Consider the following 17,161-nt stretch of genomic DNA (forward strand, 5'->3'; position numbering starts at 1 on the left):
CCTGGTACAATTAAAGGTACATTTGTTTGGGCAAATACAATGATAATAACAAAAATAGCCCATAAGAGTTTAATTTCAGAGCTGATATCTAGCCATTTTCCATGGTTTTCTCGATAGCCAAAATCACTTCTGTTCTTACATCAATAGCTATGTCATTGTACTGCCAAAAACAGTGCTTTTAGGCATTCCATGTGTTCTTTTCTGTCTGTTTTAGTCACATGATACACACAGGAGTTAGTACTTGGTTGCTTAACAATTGTTTTGATGGTCTAATTATTTTTTCTGCAACCGTAGAACCACATTTTCAGCAACACATTTCTAACTCAAGGAAATTGCTACACTGAACTGATATTCTAAATACTTCCATTAGACTCCTGCACTTTGTAGCCCCAAACTACACCGCACAAACGCTCCATAAAGGCCTGTCAGAGTTGGTGAATGCCATCAGAAAAATGAAGAAGTTTCCTGATCAAAGACTGCAGTGGCTAAGGAGGCAGTATGTCAGTCTGTATCAGGTAAGATTTACATTCACTATTGGCGACCAATACACCAAAGGGCCAGTTCAAGCGAAAGTGAACATCAGTGTCAAAAATATAAGTTTGCAATTTAAACATGTAATTATAAATAAAGTTGTCCTCTGGGCGTGGTGGTGGGTTAAAAAAAAAAAAAATAATAATAATAATAACAAAGTTTCACCTATCATTCTCAAATAGATTCATTTTTTAGCTCAAGAAATCTATTTCATGGAACTGTTTACAAAATTTCAGTATCACTTGTAGAAAAAAAGATATATCTGGTTATGTAAAGTTATATATCTGACATATATGTAAATGCACTATTAACTTTAATAATAATATTTTGTCTTGCATATAAGTGATATTTTAAGTGTGTGAATAGGAACTAACTATTCAACAGTACAAGAATATAAAAAGGTTATGTACAATTAAGTTATTTGTAAAATATGCTTTGCTATTAGCTGTATATATCACTTCAGTTGTAATATGTATGTTTAATAAAAGTTTATTAGCATATTTGTAGTGTTTTAGTTCCAGCAAAGTGATAAACTCTTATCCCCATGTCACACCATATTTGTGTTCATGAAAACTTATCATTTAAACATTTTTATCCGATATGGATCATAATTGTAATTTAACATCATAGCTAAAGCCTTATGTTTCAGTTAGTATCAATTTCTTATGAGAACAGCATGTTTTGTTCATTTGCGTAAAGTGAAAAAAAATTTCATTTTGAGTCCCTGTGTCACACAGCAGTAATATTTAAGTATTTTTACCCCCAAATTTTATTTCTGTTAATTGTAACATGTGTCATGTGAAAGCACTTACTGAGACCTGTTCATGCATGCATTAAACATGGAGAGAAGTTATTTCGTTTTTAAAACAGAGCTTATTGAACATGAAATCTGTACCCATGTCATCGCTTGATCTGACCCTGAAGCGACTGTAGTATCTAATAATAAAAAACCCTTTAACTTCTTACATATTCACTACATTTTTCCCTTGTATTACTACACAAATGACCTGAATGTGTCTGGCTCTAACAGGAGGATGGCAGATACGAAGGCCCCACACTAGCCCAGGCCATTGAGCTGTTCGGTGGGCGGAGGTGGAATATGGGGACGGGGGGAGTCGAGAAATCAGCCACACAGAAAAACAGTCCTCTGAGCATGAATGATAAGGCCAAGAAGAAGAAGAAGGTGCTTGTGAGGGTCAGTACGAACCGTTTAGTGTCTGTTCCAGTCATTTCACACTGAATGTAGTGGAGGCATTGAGAGAATTTGGATTCAATTTAGGATATGCCCTGATACATGTACACTGAGCAACTTTAAAAACGCACATTTAAAAATTTGCTAGAATTGTCGCTGGATGTACTCAGACGCTCCAAACAGCTTCTCCGACACACAATATACTGTTGTTCTGCCTGACTGACTCTGGTTTTTCTCAGCCACAGACCAATTTATGAAAGTTGTACTCACAAGTGTACAAACTGGGTAGGGATGGGTTAAATTGTTAACCAAAAATGTGTAGGCTTTGTACATATGTGACCCTCCCTATAAAATCCCTGAGGTAAAAATGGGGAAAATGTCTGTAGCAACAATGCCACGCTTGAGTGCACCCAACTGTGATCAGGCAGTCAGGATGCTGGTGCAGGAATGATGCAGACGGACACTGCATGTCACTTTGGTGTCCATCAAAGTCTTGTGTGTATGTCTCCCAAAATGTGTGCAATAAGAACAATAACTATAATTGGAAATGTAGTCCATGAATTAAAAGTAAAATTGTCATGAATTTCATTGTGCGTTTTTAAAGTTACTTAATGTGTGCTTACAGTTTTTTTTCTAATAATTAATTTTTTGTTGACATTCAGTATCAGACGTTCACATTCGGTACATCATATTTACATTTACATTTATGCATTTGGCAGACGCTTTTTTCCAAAGCGACTTACAGGGGAAACCAATCAAATCACTCAATCAATCAAATTTTATTTATATAGCGCCCGATCACAACAAATGTTATCTCATGACACTTTATATATAGAGTTGGTCAAAACCAAACTCTAAGCCAATTTACAGAGACCCAACAGAATCCTCCAGGAGTAAACACTTGTGACTGGTGACGGTGGTGAGGAAAACTTCCCTTCAACAGGCAGAAACCTCGAGCAGACCCAGACTCCTGGAGGATGACCATCTGCCTTGACCAGTTGGGGTTAAAGAGAGAGGGTAAAGGAAGACAAAAAGAGAGAACGATAGAGATAGGGAGAGGGGGAGTAGGGGGAGACACATGGATATATATGTGTGTCATATGTACGTGTCATCTGTTGTCTGCTCTAAATGCCAAAATAATATTTTTGTTTAATGTCCAAACACTGAAAAGAAGGCAGTGCTTACAATTTCTAGTGCTGAATTTCTATTTATTTTGGTTTGGTGTTGTTCTGAATAGTTGATTATCCTTAAACATACTGTATGTGTTTATATTCCTGACACAGGGAGACAGTGGGGATGCAACAGATGACGAAATGGTTTCAAGAAAAACTCGGAGCTGTAAAGAAGGGCTATATCGAAACGGACCGGAATCTGACAGTATAGACCAAGAAGACCCAGGTAAAATTTCAGTAAAAGTTAAATATATATTTGCAGGACATTAAAATCCCTCTAATGACTGTAAAAGTTGGTCTTTTTAATAACAGGGTTCGTATGAGTGCTTGAAATCCTTGAAAAATGCTTGAATTTCAGTGTTGTATTTTCAAGGTCTGAAAAGTGCTTGAAATTTAGTTTAAGTACCTCGAAGTGTCCGCAATTATAACCAAAGCTACTTACAGAGAGGTGATACATTTTGAAAAATAAAACTTTATGTCAAAAAAGAAAATAAGTGGGTGTTCTCAGGTCAACTCCAGGTACATTTTTACCCTAATCTTTGTCTTAGTGTGAGTGTGTCTTCCCTTTTTTTGGATGAAACTTTGTGTTCTCCTGTAATTATTAAACTTTTTGCTATTAAGAAACATAATTTTAGATGATTTTTTTTTTTTGATCAAGGTCTTCTTTATTAAGATTTTGAAAAGTATAAATACAATTAGATTTACGATACAAGCAGAAGCATTACAAATTCCAGAGGAAAAATGAACAACAAAAAAAAAAAACAGCTAGAAAGTGAGACAGAAACATGCATACACAAAATATATATTACATATACACATATACTTGTACACTACACTCTACAAATTAATCTAATCCGAGTTTATAGCTTCAAAGTGAGCTAAGAAAGGTTGCCAGGCATCAGAGAACTTCTGAACTGACCCTTTTAACAGTATAGAGAATCTTTTCCAGTTGGACATAGTACAGACCTCTTTCACCCAGTGATCGTACGCCTTCTATTTTAGTAATGTCATCCTTCTAGCTATGAGAGTACAGAAAACTATCATGCTGGCTTGTAGTTTAGTCAGGCTGACGTCTCTTGGGGTCACTCCAAACAGGACCATGAAGGGACATGGCTTTAATGAGGTGTTACAAGATTTAGTATAATTTTAGATGTTTATAGCATAATACAATGTACGTAAATGTGATATAAAGTGAAAAAAAAACAACAAATTAAATCATGATCATATTTATTCCTGTAGATATGTATTTTACCCCTGCAACGCTTAAAAGTGCTTGAATTTGACCTTGAAAATCCATATGAACCCTGTAATATGTGCATATGTAATAAAGCAACAGGACGACAACAATCAGGATATAAAAGATGCAACCTTTGCCTTGATTTGCCTTCACAGAGGACAACTTCCCCGGACCATTCTCCCTCTCATCCAATAAAAGTGCTGGATTACTCGTCTCCTCTTCATCCTCCTCCTCTTCCTCCAGCATGGTGGGGTCCAGCCAGTCTCGTCCACAGTCGTCTCCGGTTCTTTCAGGAGTTTCTAAGTCCCAGCCAGGGTATGTGTACGGATGTGAAAGGTTGACCTCACTGACACTGAAATTAACCTTTATTTGTGTTAGGAGTCAGACCCATGAGTGTTTCTGTTGTTTACCAACTGTGTGAGTTCTTGATGTTTTGCCCTCTGTCTGCTGGTTTCAGAGCCTGGAGCAGCAGGTCGTGGCATGGTCGAGGTAAAGGATGCTTCAAAGGCTTTCAGAATCTGATGATTTCAGACAGCACCATGAGCTTCATTGAATTTGTTGAGCTCTTCAAGTCATTCAGGTATATACCAAGGTTATTTTTTTCATTTATATATATATTACACAATCGGTTTCAGTCAAAGGTGCAAATTGAACCACGATCAAACACTTCTACCTCCTTTATATGTCATTATCGGCACTTTGTAAAACTGGAACTGGCTTGAAAAACACTCATATGTATACAATGAGTGTTCTGTTATGCATTTTTGTCATCTCACTCCCTCTTTTTTACATAACTCCTGTATTCTTATCATCTGTAGCAAAAAACATTGTGATAAAACAAATGTTTCTCAAGGCTATCGTGCCTGGGCCTTTTTCCAAGGATTCTTTTCTGTATAATATTTAGCTTCTGTTTTCCCTGTCAACCGAAAGGGAGTGGTGCTTTGCTTTGATAGGCACCGGATTATTTTCATACCGATCTTCCTACATTTTTAAGATTATATTGTATTCTTTCATCTGCTGCCCATTTGTTCCACTTCAAATGCAATGTTGCTCAGCTACAGCAGTGTAATGAAAATGGCACTGCTTGCACCAAGTCAGTTCTTTAAATATCTTGAATATTTGTACATTACCTGTAGCCTTAGTATAAAGAGTGAGGCTTTTGGAAGATTCAATCACAACTAGGGCTGCATGATATTGGAAAAACCTGGCATTGCGATTTTTTCTTTTTTAATCCTACGATATATATTGCGATATGAAAAAATACTCAGGAGGATATAATAGCTGTGTGGTGCCGACGTGAATGGTCAGACAAATTAGTTGTGTTTCCTCTCGTTGTGGCAACAGGTGGAAGGCACTGTTGACACTGAACATGTTTCAGTATCATCCTTCTTGTAGCTGAATTAATTCCAGATAACTGATGTAGCTTTTCTTTTTGCACCAAGTCTTCATTTACGGTGATTTTCTCTTGTTTGTTGTTCATTTTTCAATGTTGTTACCAGCGGCTCTCCAAACTGATTAAGAACGATTGTGACTGGATTGCTACATGCAGTGTGTGTCACATACCATTGAAATGAGATGAGAACACATTGAGTTCATTTGCCTCCTACATTGCAGGACCTGCGATGTGACTATTACGCACGCTTACATTGCAATGTCGATGCTCAAACGATATATTGTGCAGCTCTAGTCACAACTAGGGATGTAAACAATTAATCGACTAATTGTCTATTTCAATTAGCTTGATTACAGGGTGGGGAAGCAAAACTTACAATATTTTGAGGCAGGGATTGAAAGACAGTGTATGACCAATTAGTTTATTGAAAGTCATGAGAATTTATTTGCCACAAGAAAATGTACATAATAGAAAATGTTTTTATTCTATGTGTCCTCCTTCTTTCTCAATAACTGCCTTCACACGCTTCCTGAAACTTGCGCAAGTGTTCCTCAAATTTTCAGGTGACAACTTCTCCCATTCTTCTTTAATAGTATCTTCCAGACTTTCTCGTAATAGTTTTGCTCATAGTCATTCTCTTCTTTCCATTATAAACAGTCTTTATGGACACTCCAGCTATTTTTGAAATCTCCTTTGGTGTGACAAGTGCATTCAGCAAATCGCACACTCTTTGACGTTTGCTTTCCTGATTACTCATATGGGCAAAAGTTTCTGAAAAGGTATGGATAATAGTGTTAGGTATGATTATGACATCAATATATGTTTGGTTTCAAAACAATTGATGTAGTGCCTGCTGAGAAAAAACAACTAAATGTTCATTGTAAATTTTGCTTCCCCACCCTGTAAATTACAATAATTGTCGGTTAATTGCCCTTTTCCACGGCGGTGTTTGTGGCGTCGACAGTAGGGGGCACCACTGCCTAAACTAGGCTTCATCGCTGAGGTTGAATATCGGGGGGAGTCACCCTGTCCACCTGTCCCACACCTGTCTGAAGGCTACTGCCTTGTCCACGCTGTGACCGGAACTGGATCATGGTGTTGATGAGTTAGAATCGCTTTAGGGACATAGTGGAGCGAAACACAGACCGGCTCGTCTGTGTGTCCCACACGCTGTGAGTTGCCTATTTGTGGGAGTGGTACATCTGGCAGGAGGAGGCCCAGATACGTGCACATATACGGGGTCATTATCAGTCTGGTCCTGGACGGCGCGTGGAGGGGGCACGGCATCTCCCTGCTCCTTGAGATCCATCCCCCCTATGAACCTTTCTTCTACACTGCCCCTCTTCAGATCCATTTATTTTATTACTTTCTCTGCAGAATTTATTTAGTTCTACTCCATGAATGTCCTTGCCTGTACTGTATCCCTAAAGGTACAATAAATCAATCTTTAATGAATATGACATGCTTTTTTTGTGAAGTATATAAACAATATTTAGCTTTCATTCTTATAGACCCTATTGAAGAAGAAATTCAGGTTCACAGGAAAATCACCACTTATCAATTAATTATTAATCGATCGACAAGGTCAACCAACTAATGATTAATAAATTAATCCATCATTTGCATCCCTAGTCACAACTTCAACAGCTGCAGTTAACATTGTAGAGAACACCCTGAAATGGCAACATACAGCTAATGTCTGCCATTCTTGAATCCTTTTCTTCACAGCATTCGAAGCAGGAAGGACCTAAAGGAGCTGTTTGACACCTTTGCCGTCCCCTGTAGTCGTTCAAGTCCAGAGTCAGCTCCTCTCTACACAAACCTCAGGATAGATGACAAAGACACTGGACTACAGCCAGACCTCGGTACACGTGCACACAGATATGACTGATTCAGCTATTAAAAACATACAAAACCATGTAAACAGGTATCAGTATTTATCTTTATCTTTTGTTCTCCTTTCCAGATTTACTAACGCGAAACGGGTCTGATTTGGGTCTCTTCATCCGGACAAGGCAGCAGATGTCCGACAACCAGAAGCAGATCTCAGACGCCATTGCAGCAGCCAGCATCGTGACTAATGGAACAGGAGTGGAGAACGCTTCGCTAGGGGTCTTGGGATTAGCTATCCCTCAACTCAATGACTTTCTAGTTAACTGTCAGAGAGAACACTTAAGCTATGATGAGATCCTCAGCATTATACAGGTAAGGTCTGGAGATTTCCATAGATAAATAAGGTGTTAAAAGGAAAAACTAAGAGACTAAAGTTAGAAAAATGAACTTCAGTCAGTAAGTTTTGTTTATGTCTGTTGTATTGCAGAAATTTGAGCCTTCGTCAAGCATGAGACAAATGGGCTGGATGTCATTTGAAGGCTTTGCAAGGTATGAGAAACTTAAAAAAAAGATGATAACATTAAGAAAATGTTAAAATACTCAGAAAATACATGTTTATTTCTCCATCGACTGAAGAATAATCTTTAATGAACTTATAATATTTACAGTTTAACAAAGTAAATGACGTTTTTGGTCCTTTGGTCTCTTCTTATAGGTACCTCATGGACAAAGACAACTTTGCTTCAAGTAACGAGGAGTCTCAAATGAACCCAGAGGAGTTACAGTACCCACTGTCCTACTACTACATTGAATCTTCTCATAACACTTATCTGACTGGACACCAGCTCAAAGGAGAGTCCTCTGTAGAGCTTTACAGTCAGGTATGTCACATATTTGGGCCCAATTTATCAGCTGGTGGAATTTATCAAACCGGTATTTTAGTTGTTTTTGTTTTGATACTCACATTTTTATTGAGGTTTTTCACATTTTAACAAAGAGATGCATATTCAAATTACTTATTCCATTGTAGAGTTAGAGAAATAAAACAGATGTGTTACGCAAAGAAACAGAACAGAAGAAATAAGTCATGGTTGCCGATATCAGTCATTCAAAATAAGGTACATACATTCGAGTCTGTCAATCCATACTATGTCCATTTCTCCCATTTAGTCATAAAGACACTTTCTCTCATTCTAATGGGTTATTTTTCCCCATGGTGTAGACTTCTCTTGTGATCTCAAGCCACTGAGTTGTAATAGGTGGTTCAGCCTTGGACCAGTTCCTCGTTATTGTCTATTTTTTTTTAATATATACTCTTTATTTTAATGTTTTAAATCACTTTTACAGTGCAGTAACAACACTAAATAAATTAAAAAAAAAAAAAAAAAAAAAAGAAGGGGAAACACACACAATACAACAAGGGGGATGTTGTTCCTTATACATTTGACTGCTTTTCCATACTCAATCTGATATCAAGAATTTCTGTCCTTGAATATGATCCATTTCTCCCATCTTCGCTTAAAAGTTCCCATCTTAATCCTCAGTTGAAATGTTAATTTTTCCATGGTATATATTTCCTCTATAATGTCCAGCCATTGTTGTGGTTGAAGAGGGTCACTTTTTAACCAGTTCCTTGTGACTACCTTTTTGCAGGCAGGAATTAAAATTTTAAATAAGTGTCTTCTCTTTTAATTATGTCATCAGGTATTAGACCAAGGTAGATAGTCTGGGGGTCCATTGGAATTTTATAATTTAAAATATTCTCCATTGTCTGAACAACATGGCTCCAAAACATTTGCATTTTTACACATGTCCAAAAGATATGCGAGTGGTTGGCATTCATGTGTCCACATCCTCTCCAGCATTGCTGCTGTTTTCCCAATTGTTTGCTTTTAATATTTCATTATTGTCTTTTTACATGTGGCCAATAATATTTTGGTTAAATATCTATCTTTTTCTGGAACATAATCATAGTATTTTAGTTTTTTAACCCACCACCCTCCAATATATAGGTGCTACTGCAAGGCTGTAGGAGCGTTGAGTTGGACTGTTGGGATGGAGATGATGGCATGCCAGTTATTTACCATGGACACACACTAACGACCAAGATACCTTTCAAGGTAAGAAAATGACTTGAATAATTTAATTGGGGCGGGGGGGGGGGTGACCAATCACTGCATGCACATTGAAGTTTGCAGGATAGAATTGAACACTTCAATACACATGTACAAGTTTTGAATCCATGTTGTCTTCTAACATCCACCCTTTATTTTAAGCTCTATTTATAGCCATTTTGCTGATACTGGATTCTATACATTGCAAAAATCTAAATCTTACCAAGTGTAGTTTTCTCATTTCTAGTCAAAATATCTCATCACACTTAAAATAAGACATAATCACCTAAAGAGTAACTTGTATGTGAGATACAAGAACTTAGTTTTAGACAATAGATCTTTAAAATATTATTACAAGAAATCTTACCAAGATAACTTTCACTTTTTCCATTGGCAGATTTTTTTGTTTGAATTAAGCAAAAAAAATCTTGAATTTAGCAAAAAAAAATCTGCCAATAGAACAAGTGAAATATATCTTGGTATGATTTCTTGAAATAAGATTTTCAAGATCTGCTGTCGGCAAAAAAAAAGTTCTTATATCTCACAAGTTACTCTTTAGGTGATTATGTCTTATTTAAAGTGTGATGAGATATTTTGACTAGAAATGAGAAAACTACACTTGGTAAGATTTGGATTTTTGCAGTGTAGTATTTTTATTGTTATGTACAGTCGTGGAAAAAAATATTAGACCATCAAAAGTCAACAACAATGGTTATGCAATCAAATATGAACTCCTGGTGTGTATCATGTGACTGAAACAGACAAAAAAGAAAACATGGAACGCCTAAAAGCACTGTTTTTGTCAGTGCAATGCCATAGCTATTGATGTAAGAACTGAAGTGATTTTGGTTATTATCAAGAAAACATGGAAAATGGCTAGATATCAGCTCTGAAATTAAACTCTTACGAGCTATTTTGGTTGTTATTATTATATTTGTCCAAACAAATGTACCTTTAGTTGTACCAGGCATTAAAATGAACAAGAAAACAAGGGGTGGTCTAATCATTTTTTCTACGACTGTATTTGAATCAGTGCTGAATGTCTTTTTTAATGATCTTTCAGGATGTGGTGGAAGCGGTCAACCGGTCTGCATTTGTTAACTCCGACATGCCCGTCATCCTGTCCATAGAGAACCACTGCTCCCTTCCACAGCAACGCAAGATGGCTGAGATCTTTAAGGTATAAAACCACAAAAAACATCAAACAAGTCTGTTTTCCGTATGAAGATTTTCTCATATATTCACCTTTTTAAACCAGCAGATTTAAAGTTGACTTGTTATAAATCGACTGTTATCATCAAGCCACAACTGCCCTTTTCCTCTTTTTTTTCTTAAGTTATACAAGTTGTATAGTCAAGGCCACACATATCTGGGCACAACAGATACATCATGGAATATTATTGTGCTTTCATCTGACAAAACTTCCCAGAATTCCATCCTCCCCAGAGAGCCACTTCTGAGAGGTTTGATAAAGGAAAGTCTTTCATGTGTAGACAGCTCCATGCCTCTGGCCAGCTTACATCACCACAGGCTTGTTTATTTGTCATGTTGTTTTGTGTTGATAAAAGCACTTTTATTTTCTCTGCTGGTGGATTCCTCTGCAACCTCCTGAACTTTGATTTTTTTCCGCTTTTCCTCTCACTTGGCATTACATTCAGGTTTTTACCTTACAGTTGTCGAACATTAAGTACTGATATTTTCATGAGTTTTTTCAGAATCTTTTTTTTTTTAACTTTATTTTTATCATTTGAATTCTGTACAACACAAACATAAGGGACATCTGGGATACATTGACCATAAAAAAACCTTTGTGACTAACAAGTGGTTTTAGTAATGTGATGTTGAAATGAAAATCATCCATTTCTCCCATTTATTATGACACTGCTCTTCTTTAGTCCTCAGTCTATGGGTCAGAATCTCCATCTCAAATATTTCATTCACAATTTGTAGCCAGTCGGTAGTTGTAGATGGTTCTAATCTGCACCATTTATTGATAATAGCCTTTTTACAGACTGCTAATAGTATTTTATACAGTATTTTAATTACATTATTACCAATAGTATATCCAAAATACATCACCAAACAGGTTTTAGGGATTGCATAACCCAATATTTTAATTGTTGAATATACATTATCCCCAAATGATGCAAGTTTAGGACATAACCAAAAGACGTGTACATGATTTAAACTGACATCTCCACATTTTCATTACATTTCATTTTTTAAGATCCCCATTAGCAACTGAAACATCAGTTGCTATTCTTCCTGGGGTCTTATTACATCACAATTTTAATTATTTACATTAATCTACTCACCCCCACACACACAGAGACAAACAGGACATATAATGCAACAGCCCAATGCACTAAAAATAAATAAACAAACAAAATAAGTGCTATACATTTATACTTATTCAGCTGTCTGATACAAACCATAAGACATCTTTCAATATTATCAATATTTTTTCCATTTCATGTCCAAGGTTGAAATCTGGACACGCATTTAGCTGTGATTTTAGGAGTTATAAAAGATCAAATTATATTTTTCCATCAGTGTTTTGTTTTTTCTGAATCTTTATTGTCTAGACGGTGTTTGGGGAGCGTCTTGTCACTCGCTTCCTGTTTGAAAGTGACTTCAGCGATGACCCTCACCTGCCGTCGCCTCTGCAGCTCCGGGGGAGGATACTCCTCAAGAACAAGAAGCTCAAAGCCCATCAGGCACCGGTGGACATACTCAAACAGAAGGTTAGTCAGTGTATATATGTCAATGTACTGTACATAATTTATGTTTCATACGTGTGTCTGTTAAAGGCCCTTTCAGATAGCATTAGTGCATCGAATATTTAGTAGTGTTGACAATGAGAGTGCTGTTACATATAAATAATAAATGCTAATGTGTTCAGCCGTACACTCTTCGCACCGTTTACCCTCCGTTCACAGAGTAAACCTCTCATAGTGTGCTACAGAGTACACTTTGCATATTTTCTGCTGATAAGAGGCTGCACATATACATGGAGTGGGGTAGATATGCTATAGATAATACTTCAGACGCAGGTATATCTGTAAATATTTAAACACCTCTTCATCTACTCTTGATCTCCCCTTCTAAACCTTTTCCTTCTTTTAACCCTTCACAGGCTCACCAGCTTGCCCACATGCAGGCTCAGGCAAGCAACGGATCACCAGGGGTTACCTCACCTGGCAACAACACCAATGAGGAGGAGGAGGAGGAAGAAGACGAGTACGACTATGACTACGAGTCTCTGTCAGATGGTAAGAACTGCATGAGCCACATGAAATCACAGCTGCTCATATCTGTGATCTAATAACCTGTGAACCCCTTTCTGTTCACACCTTTACTCTGCCTCTTCTTTTTAACACTTCTGTATGTTGAGACTTTGTTCACACTCTTTTCCTTTCCTATGTTTTCTCACCTGTTTTTCACTTAGCTGATGTCCTCACAGCCTCCACTGCCTCATACGGTCTGGAAGGTAAATTCACAGCTTTATGGACCAGTGCTTCCCTCTCATTCTGCAGTGGTGCAGGTGGTAGATATTTTTTGAGTATAACAGTTATTGTAATTTTTTGCTTAGTTTACGTAAATTAAAAAAAAAAAAAAATCTAAGAAATACCTTTTTTTTTGCTTATTATCTCTGTAAACATTCTCACTTTGTCACTTTACCACTGCAGAATAACAGAGGAAACACAAGTACATAGATGTGTTCTGGTGACCCGCGTTGTTGTTTTAACCTGATTTCTCACCATGGCCAAAAACTATCAGAGCTATTAGCTTTGTGCTTTTTGTGTGTGCAAAACAGTTCATGCTGTGTTAAAACTGTGGCTAATTTGCAGTGTTAAAAAACAGGCACATTTTACTATTGTGCACAATCAGAGAAATATATTATAATTAATTTGCTAACACATTTGTTATTCAGAATAAATGCACTGTGCCAACACCTGATGACCTGTGTTACATGTCATCCTCCTTCATTGTGCACTGTAGCTAACAAATATTTACCCCTTTCACAGTTCAGATGTTACATTTTAGCAAGTCTTTCTCTACTTCTCTATAAACAGAATTCTGTCCAAAATATGTATTTATCATCTCTCAGATAAATCATCAGTGTTTGTTTGATTTGTGCTTCTTCTATCACCATTATAATAATAAACAAGCATGACGTATTCTCAGCTTGATACAAGACTTTTTAATGTGCCCATGACATTAATATAAACTCTTCCAAAGTACCACTAATCTAAATTAAATGTTATCACATTTAATGGTGTGTTTAGACTAACCTTAGTGTTGATTTATTCAACAGTTATTGTTTTGTTGCTTATGATGCATTTGTGTGTCTTTGTGTTCAGCGTGTGTTTGTTTCAAGCAGTCTGTTGCTTAAAGATGCAAGCTGCAGTATATCTACCTCGCCGTGAAACCAAATAAAACCAAAGGAACCATTTTTTTTTCAGTGCATAAATTAAATGCTGAGTCAGAGTAGGAGCTGAGCTACTCGCTACACTACCGATTTTCTTTCAGACTAGGTCATTTTTATTCACGACAAAACAAAGTAGTTTATTTCTTGTTGAAGTCTGCTTTTTTTTTTTTTTTTAAGCCTCCATGCTTTCTCTTTCTCCCACAACAACATTACCTCCTCCCCTCTTTACTGTATGTGTCTGTGACCTCGCCAGTGGCTGGGCAGGCTCATCAGGGAAACAAAACAAAGCCATCTGGTTTCTCAGGCCCTGCGCTGCCCCCGCACTAAACAACAGACCAGGGGAAACTACCCTGTCCCGCTCCCAGTCCCACCACAGCTCTTCCCTAATCCTTGCCCTCTGCGTGTCCCTGTCGGAAGAACTTACCGGTCATGGACCTTTCAAAAACCGTCGCTCTAGCTCTCGCTCATACCCCCTTTTTTACTGAAATATAACCCTACCTTTCACCGTCCACCCCGAGTGTCTCCATTTAACACTACACTTGAACTGAGCCAGTAAATAAAAATGCTGCTGCGAAACTGTCAGCTTATCACCGTCTGTAGTTTAACGTCTGTTATCTTCTACTTACTCTTAGTCTCAGTTCTGGATATTCAAGGTCAGCTCTGTTGTTCAACCCATTTGAAAGAAAAAGATATCAAACATCCTGAATTAAACCAGTTTCCTTTGACAAAAACTCCCAGTGTTTTGAAGCTGACATGTTTCTTTATCGACTTTTGGCTCCTAGTTGTAAATGAATGTGTAGGAGGGATAGAGGCAAAGGGAAACACTCCCTTCTGTGGCTCCTGTTTACAGCTGATAGACTTTGCTTGGACGATCAGTGTGGAGGGGCTATTGTGCACTTAATCTTTAGGAAAATACACACAGAAGCTCTGCAAGCATTCAGGGATGTGGATTCCAGTAATTCAAGTCACAACTGCTGATAGATTTACTGTGACCATTTCCACCTGCTCTGAGGTTTCCATCTGTTTGAATCTAATTACAAGCAGACATGTAAACATCGTAGTGACTGTTGTGTCTGAGTAAAACGAAGAACCACCCACTGTACAGTATTATCAATAGGAACACACAGTGACAACATGGCCATGGTGTCATTCAGCATCTACAGGGGTTGGACAAAATAATGGAAACACCTTAAAACATCAACAAAATATAATTTAATATGGTGTAGGTACGCCTTTTGCGGCAATTACAGCCTCAGTTCTCCGAGGTATTGATTCATACAACTTGTGAATTGTTTCCAAAGGAATTTTAAGCCATTCTTCAGTTAGAATACCCTCCAACTCTTTTAGAGACGATGGCGGTGGAAATCGACGTCTTACTTGAATCTCTAAAACTGACCATAAATGCTCAATAATGTTGAGGTCTGGGGACTGTGCCGGTCATACGAGATGCTCAACTTCATTAGAATGTTCCTCATGCCATTCTTTAACAATTCTAGCTGTATGGATTGGGGCATTATCAACTTGAGGTGAAGGTGTTTCCATTATTTTGTCCAACCCCTGTATCTGTAAGCCTAGAAAAACCGTCCTTCAAGTTGAATATAGTAAAACAACCTTCACCAGGTGTCTGTCTGTGTAAAAACATCTGACTAACAACACAGCATTATCACTTAAACAAAGACATAAACATGTTTGAATGCAAAAGAGGCAGAAATGATTTAAGATGCAGTGTCAGCTATAAAAACATCTCTTAAATTACAGATTGAGAGAGTATTTATCAGTCTATTACATAAATTTACTAGTAGGGCTTTAAAAATGTGTCCACCTACAGACGTAACCAGGAACTCTTTCACACGTTTTACCTTGGCACCAAACTGAGCAATTTCTGACAACCAATATTTAATTTCTTTTCAGAGATCTTTGAAACCCCAATAGAATGTCATGTACTCACTGCGATATTTGGAGTGATTCCACAGAATACACGCCTCAACAAGAATTTTAAGAACATCATTGCCTTCACAACTTTAATAGCTCGTCGGCTCATTCTAGTTAAATGGAAAGACAGAAATCCACCGACGTTCAACCTCTGGATTAAAGACCTTATGAACTATCTGATGTTAGAGAAGATAAGATATACCACAAGAGGCAATGCATATGTTAAATCATATATCACATATTAAAAAGATGGACACAAACAATTTCTCATTGTAACAAAGGAGATATATATATATATATATATATATATATTTTTTTTTTTTTTTTTTTTTTTTTTTATTGATTAATTTTATGTTTACGCATTTGGCAGATTTTATTTTATGTTATATTTTTGTTGGAGTATGAGGTGCATCAGGTTGGGACTCTGTTAGAGTGGGGTACATAATTATGTTGTTATACTTTATGTGTATTCAATTTTACAGTTATGACTGTTACAATATAAAAATTCAATAAAAAAAAACTTTGGAGGAAGAAATTGTCCACCTTGAGAGAAATTATGTAATTGCTTCGCATTACATGATACCTGCACATGTGTGTGCAACAGTCGGTCACTATACACTATAGACACACCTACAGAGGCATTGCACAGTTATTACACAATCACCATATTGCAGTTATTTTAAAGAACCGCAATTATTGGACATATTTAAACTAACTGTCTCCATCCACCTGTATAAAAACAGTTTGGTGAAACTAGAAGAAACATTGTTTACCATTAGTTGTATGGTGAATTCACACTTTTACTGCAGCTCAAAGTGCCGTGAACAGAAATGTAATTACTCTTATGTTTCCACATTTTTCTAGTGGATGGCTCTAGTAAAGGTTTCTGTGCATAATTAAACTGTTATTAGAGTTACGCTACAGTGGTGGCATAAAGTTAACAGAGTAGACCGTAATATACACAATAATATTATGACTTGTTTGGTTGTTTGGTTTGGTTGGTGTGAAGCCCAACTTGTAAACTTTAGTTCCATTTTAAAGTATTCCATGTCTTTGTCAACATAGATAACATTCTGGATGACAAGCCGGAGGGGAAGAGCCCAGCAGACAAAGAGGAGCAACCTGCTGATGAAATACCCAAGAGGATGAAGAAGGCTGACAGCACAACGCAGAGCAAAGGAAAGGTACGGCTGTTAGAACTTCTGTACTTTACAAAACTCCCAAGAAGAAGAAGAAGAAAGGTGAAATCTTGATGAACCACCCAAACAGCAGAACCTTTTCTCCAAACTGCTGTTGATAGGCGCCAGAGGCTGTTTGGGTTCAGG

At 37.2% G+C, this 17,161-nt stretch overlaps 1 protein-coding gene across 2 annotated transcripts in view; it reads left to right on the forward strand.

Annotated features, from left to right (window-relative positions):
- plce1 (phospholipase C, epsilon 1) overlaps positions 1 to 17,161 on the forward strand; it is a 120,500-nt gene that overhangs the window by 81,742 nt on the left and 21,597 nt on the right. The window contains exons 19-33 of one of the 2 annotated variants that reach the window (XM_030163130.1): positions 371 to 515; positions 1,562 to 1,726; positions 3,007 to 3,121; positions 4,288 to 4,447; positions 4,590 to 4,712; positions 7,254 to 7,390; positions 7,492 to 7,730; positions 7,846 to 7,907; positions 8,074 to 8,239; positions 9,371 to 9,478; positions 10,536 to 10,652; positions 12,058 to 12,216; positions 12,609 to 12,744; positions 12,921 to 12,962; positions 16,902 to 17,020. In XM_030163130.1, the coding sequence (XP_030018990.1) occupies positions 371 to 515; positions 1,562 to 1,726; positions 3,007 to 3,121; positions 4,288 to 4,447; positions 4,590 to 4,712; positions 7,254 to 7,390; positions 7,492 to 7,730; positions 7,846 to 7,907; positions 8,074 to 8,239; positions 9,371 to 9,478; positions 10,536 to 10,652; positions 12,058 to 12,216; positions 12,609 to 12,744; positions 12,921 to 12,962; positions 16,902 to 17,020 (1,993 nt within the window). The remainder of the gene's footprint in view (positions 1 to 370; positions 516 to 1,561; positions 1,727 to 3,006; positions 3,122 to 4,287; positions 4,448 to 4,589; positions 4,713 to 7,253; positions 7,391 to 7,491; positions 7,731 to 7,845; positions 7,908 to 8,073; positions 8,240 to 9,370; positions 9,479 to 10,535; positions 10,653 to 12,057; positions 12,217 to 12,608; positions 12,745 to 12,920; positions 12,963 to 16,901; positions 17,021 to 17,161) is intronic. The other variant, XM_030163131.1, reaches the window with a different exon arrangement.

This window comes from Sphaeramia orbicularis, chromosome 19 (assembly GCF_902148855.1).
Source record: "Sphaeramia orbicularis chromosome 19, fSphaOr1.1, whole genome shotgun sequence".
Lineage (NCBI taxonomy): Eukaryota > Metazoa > Chordata > Actinopteri > Kurtiformes > Apogonidae > Sphaeramia > Sphaeramia orbicularis.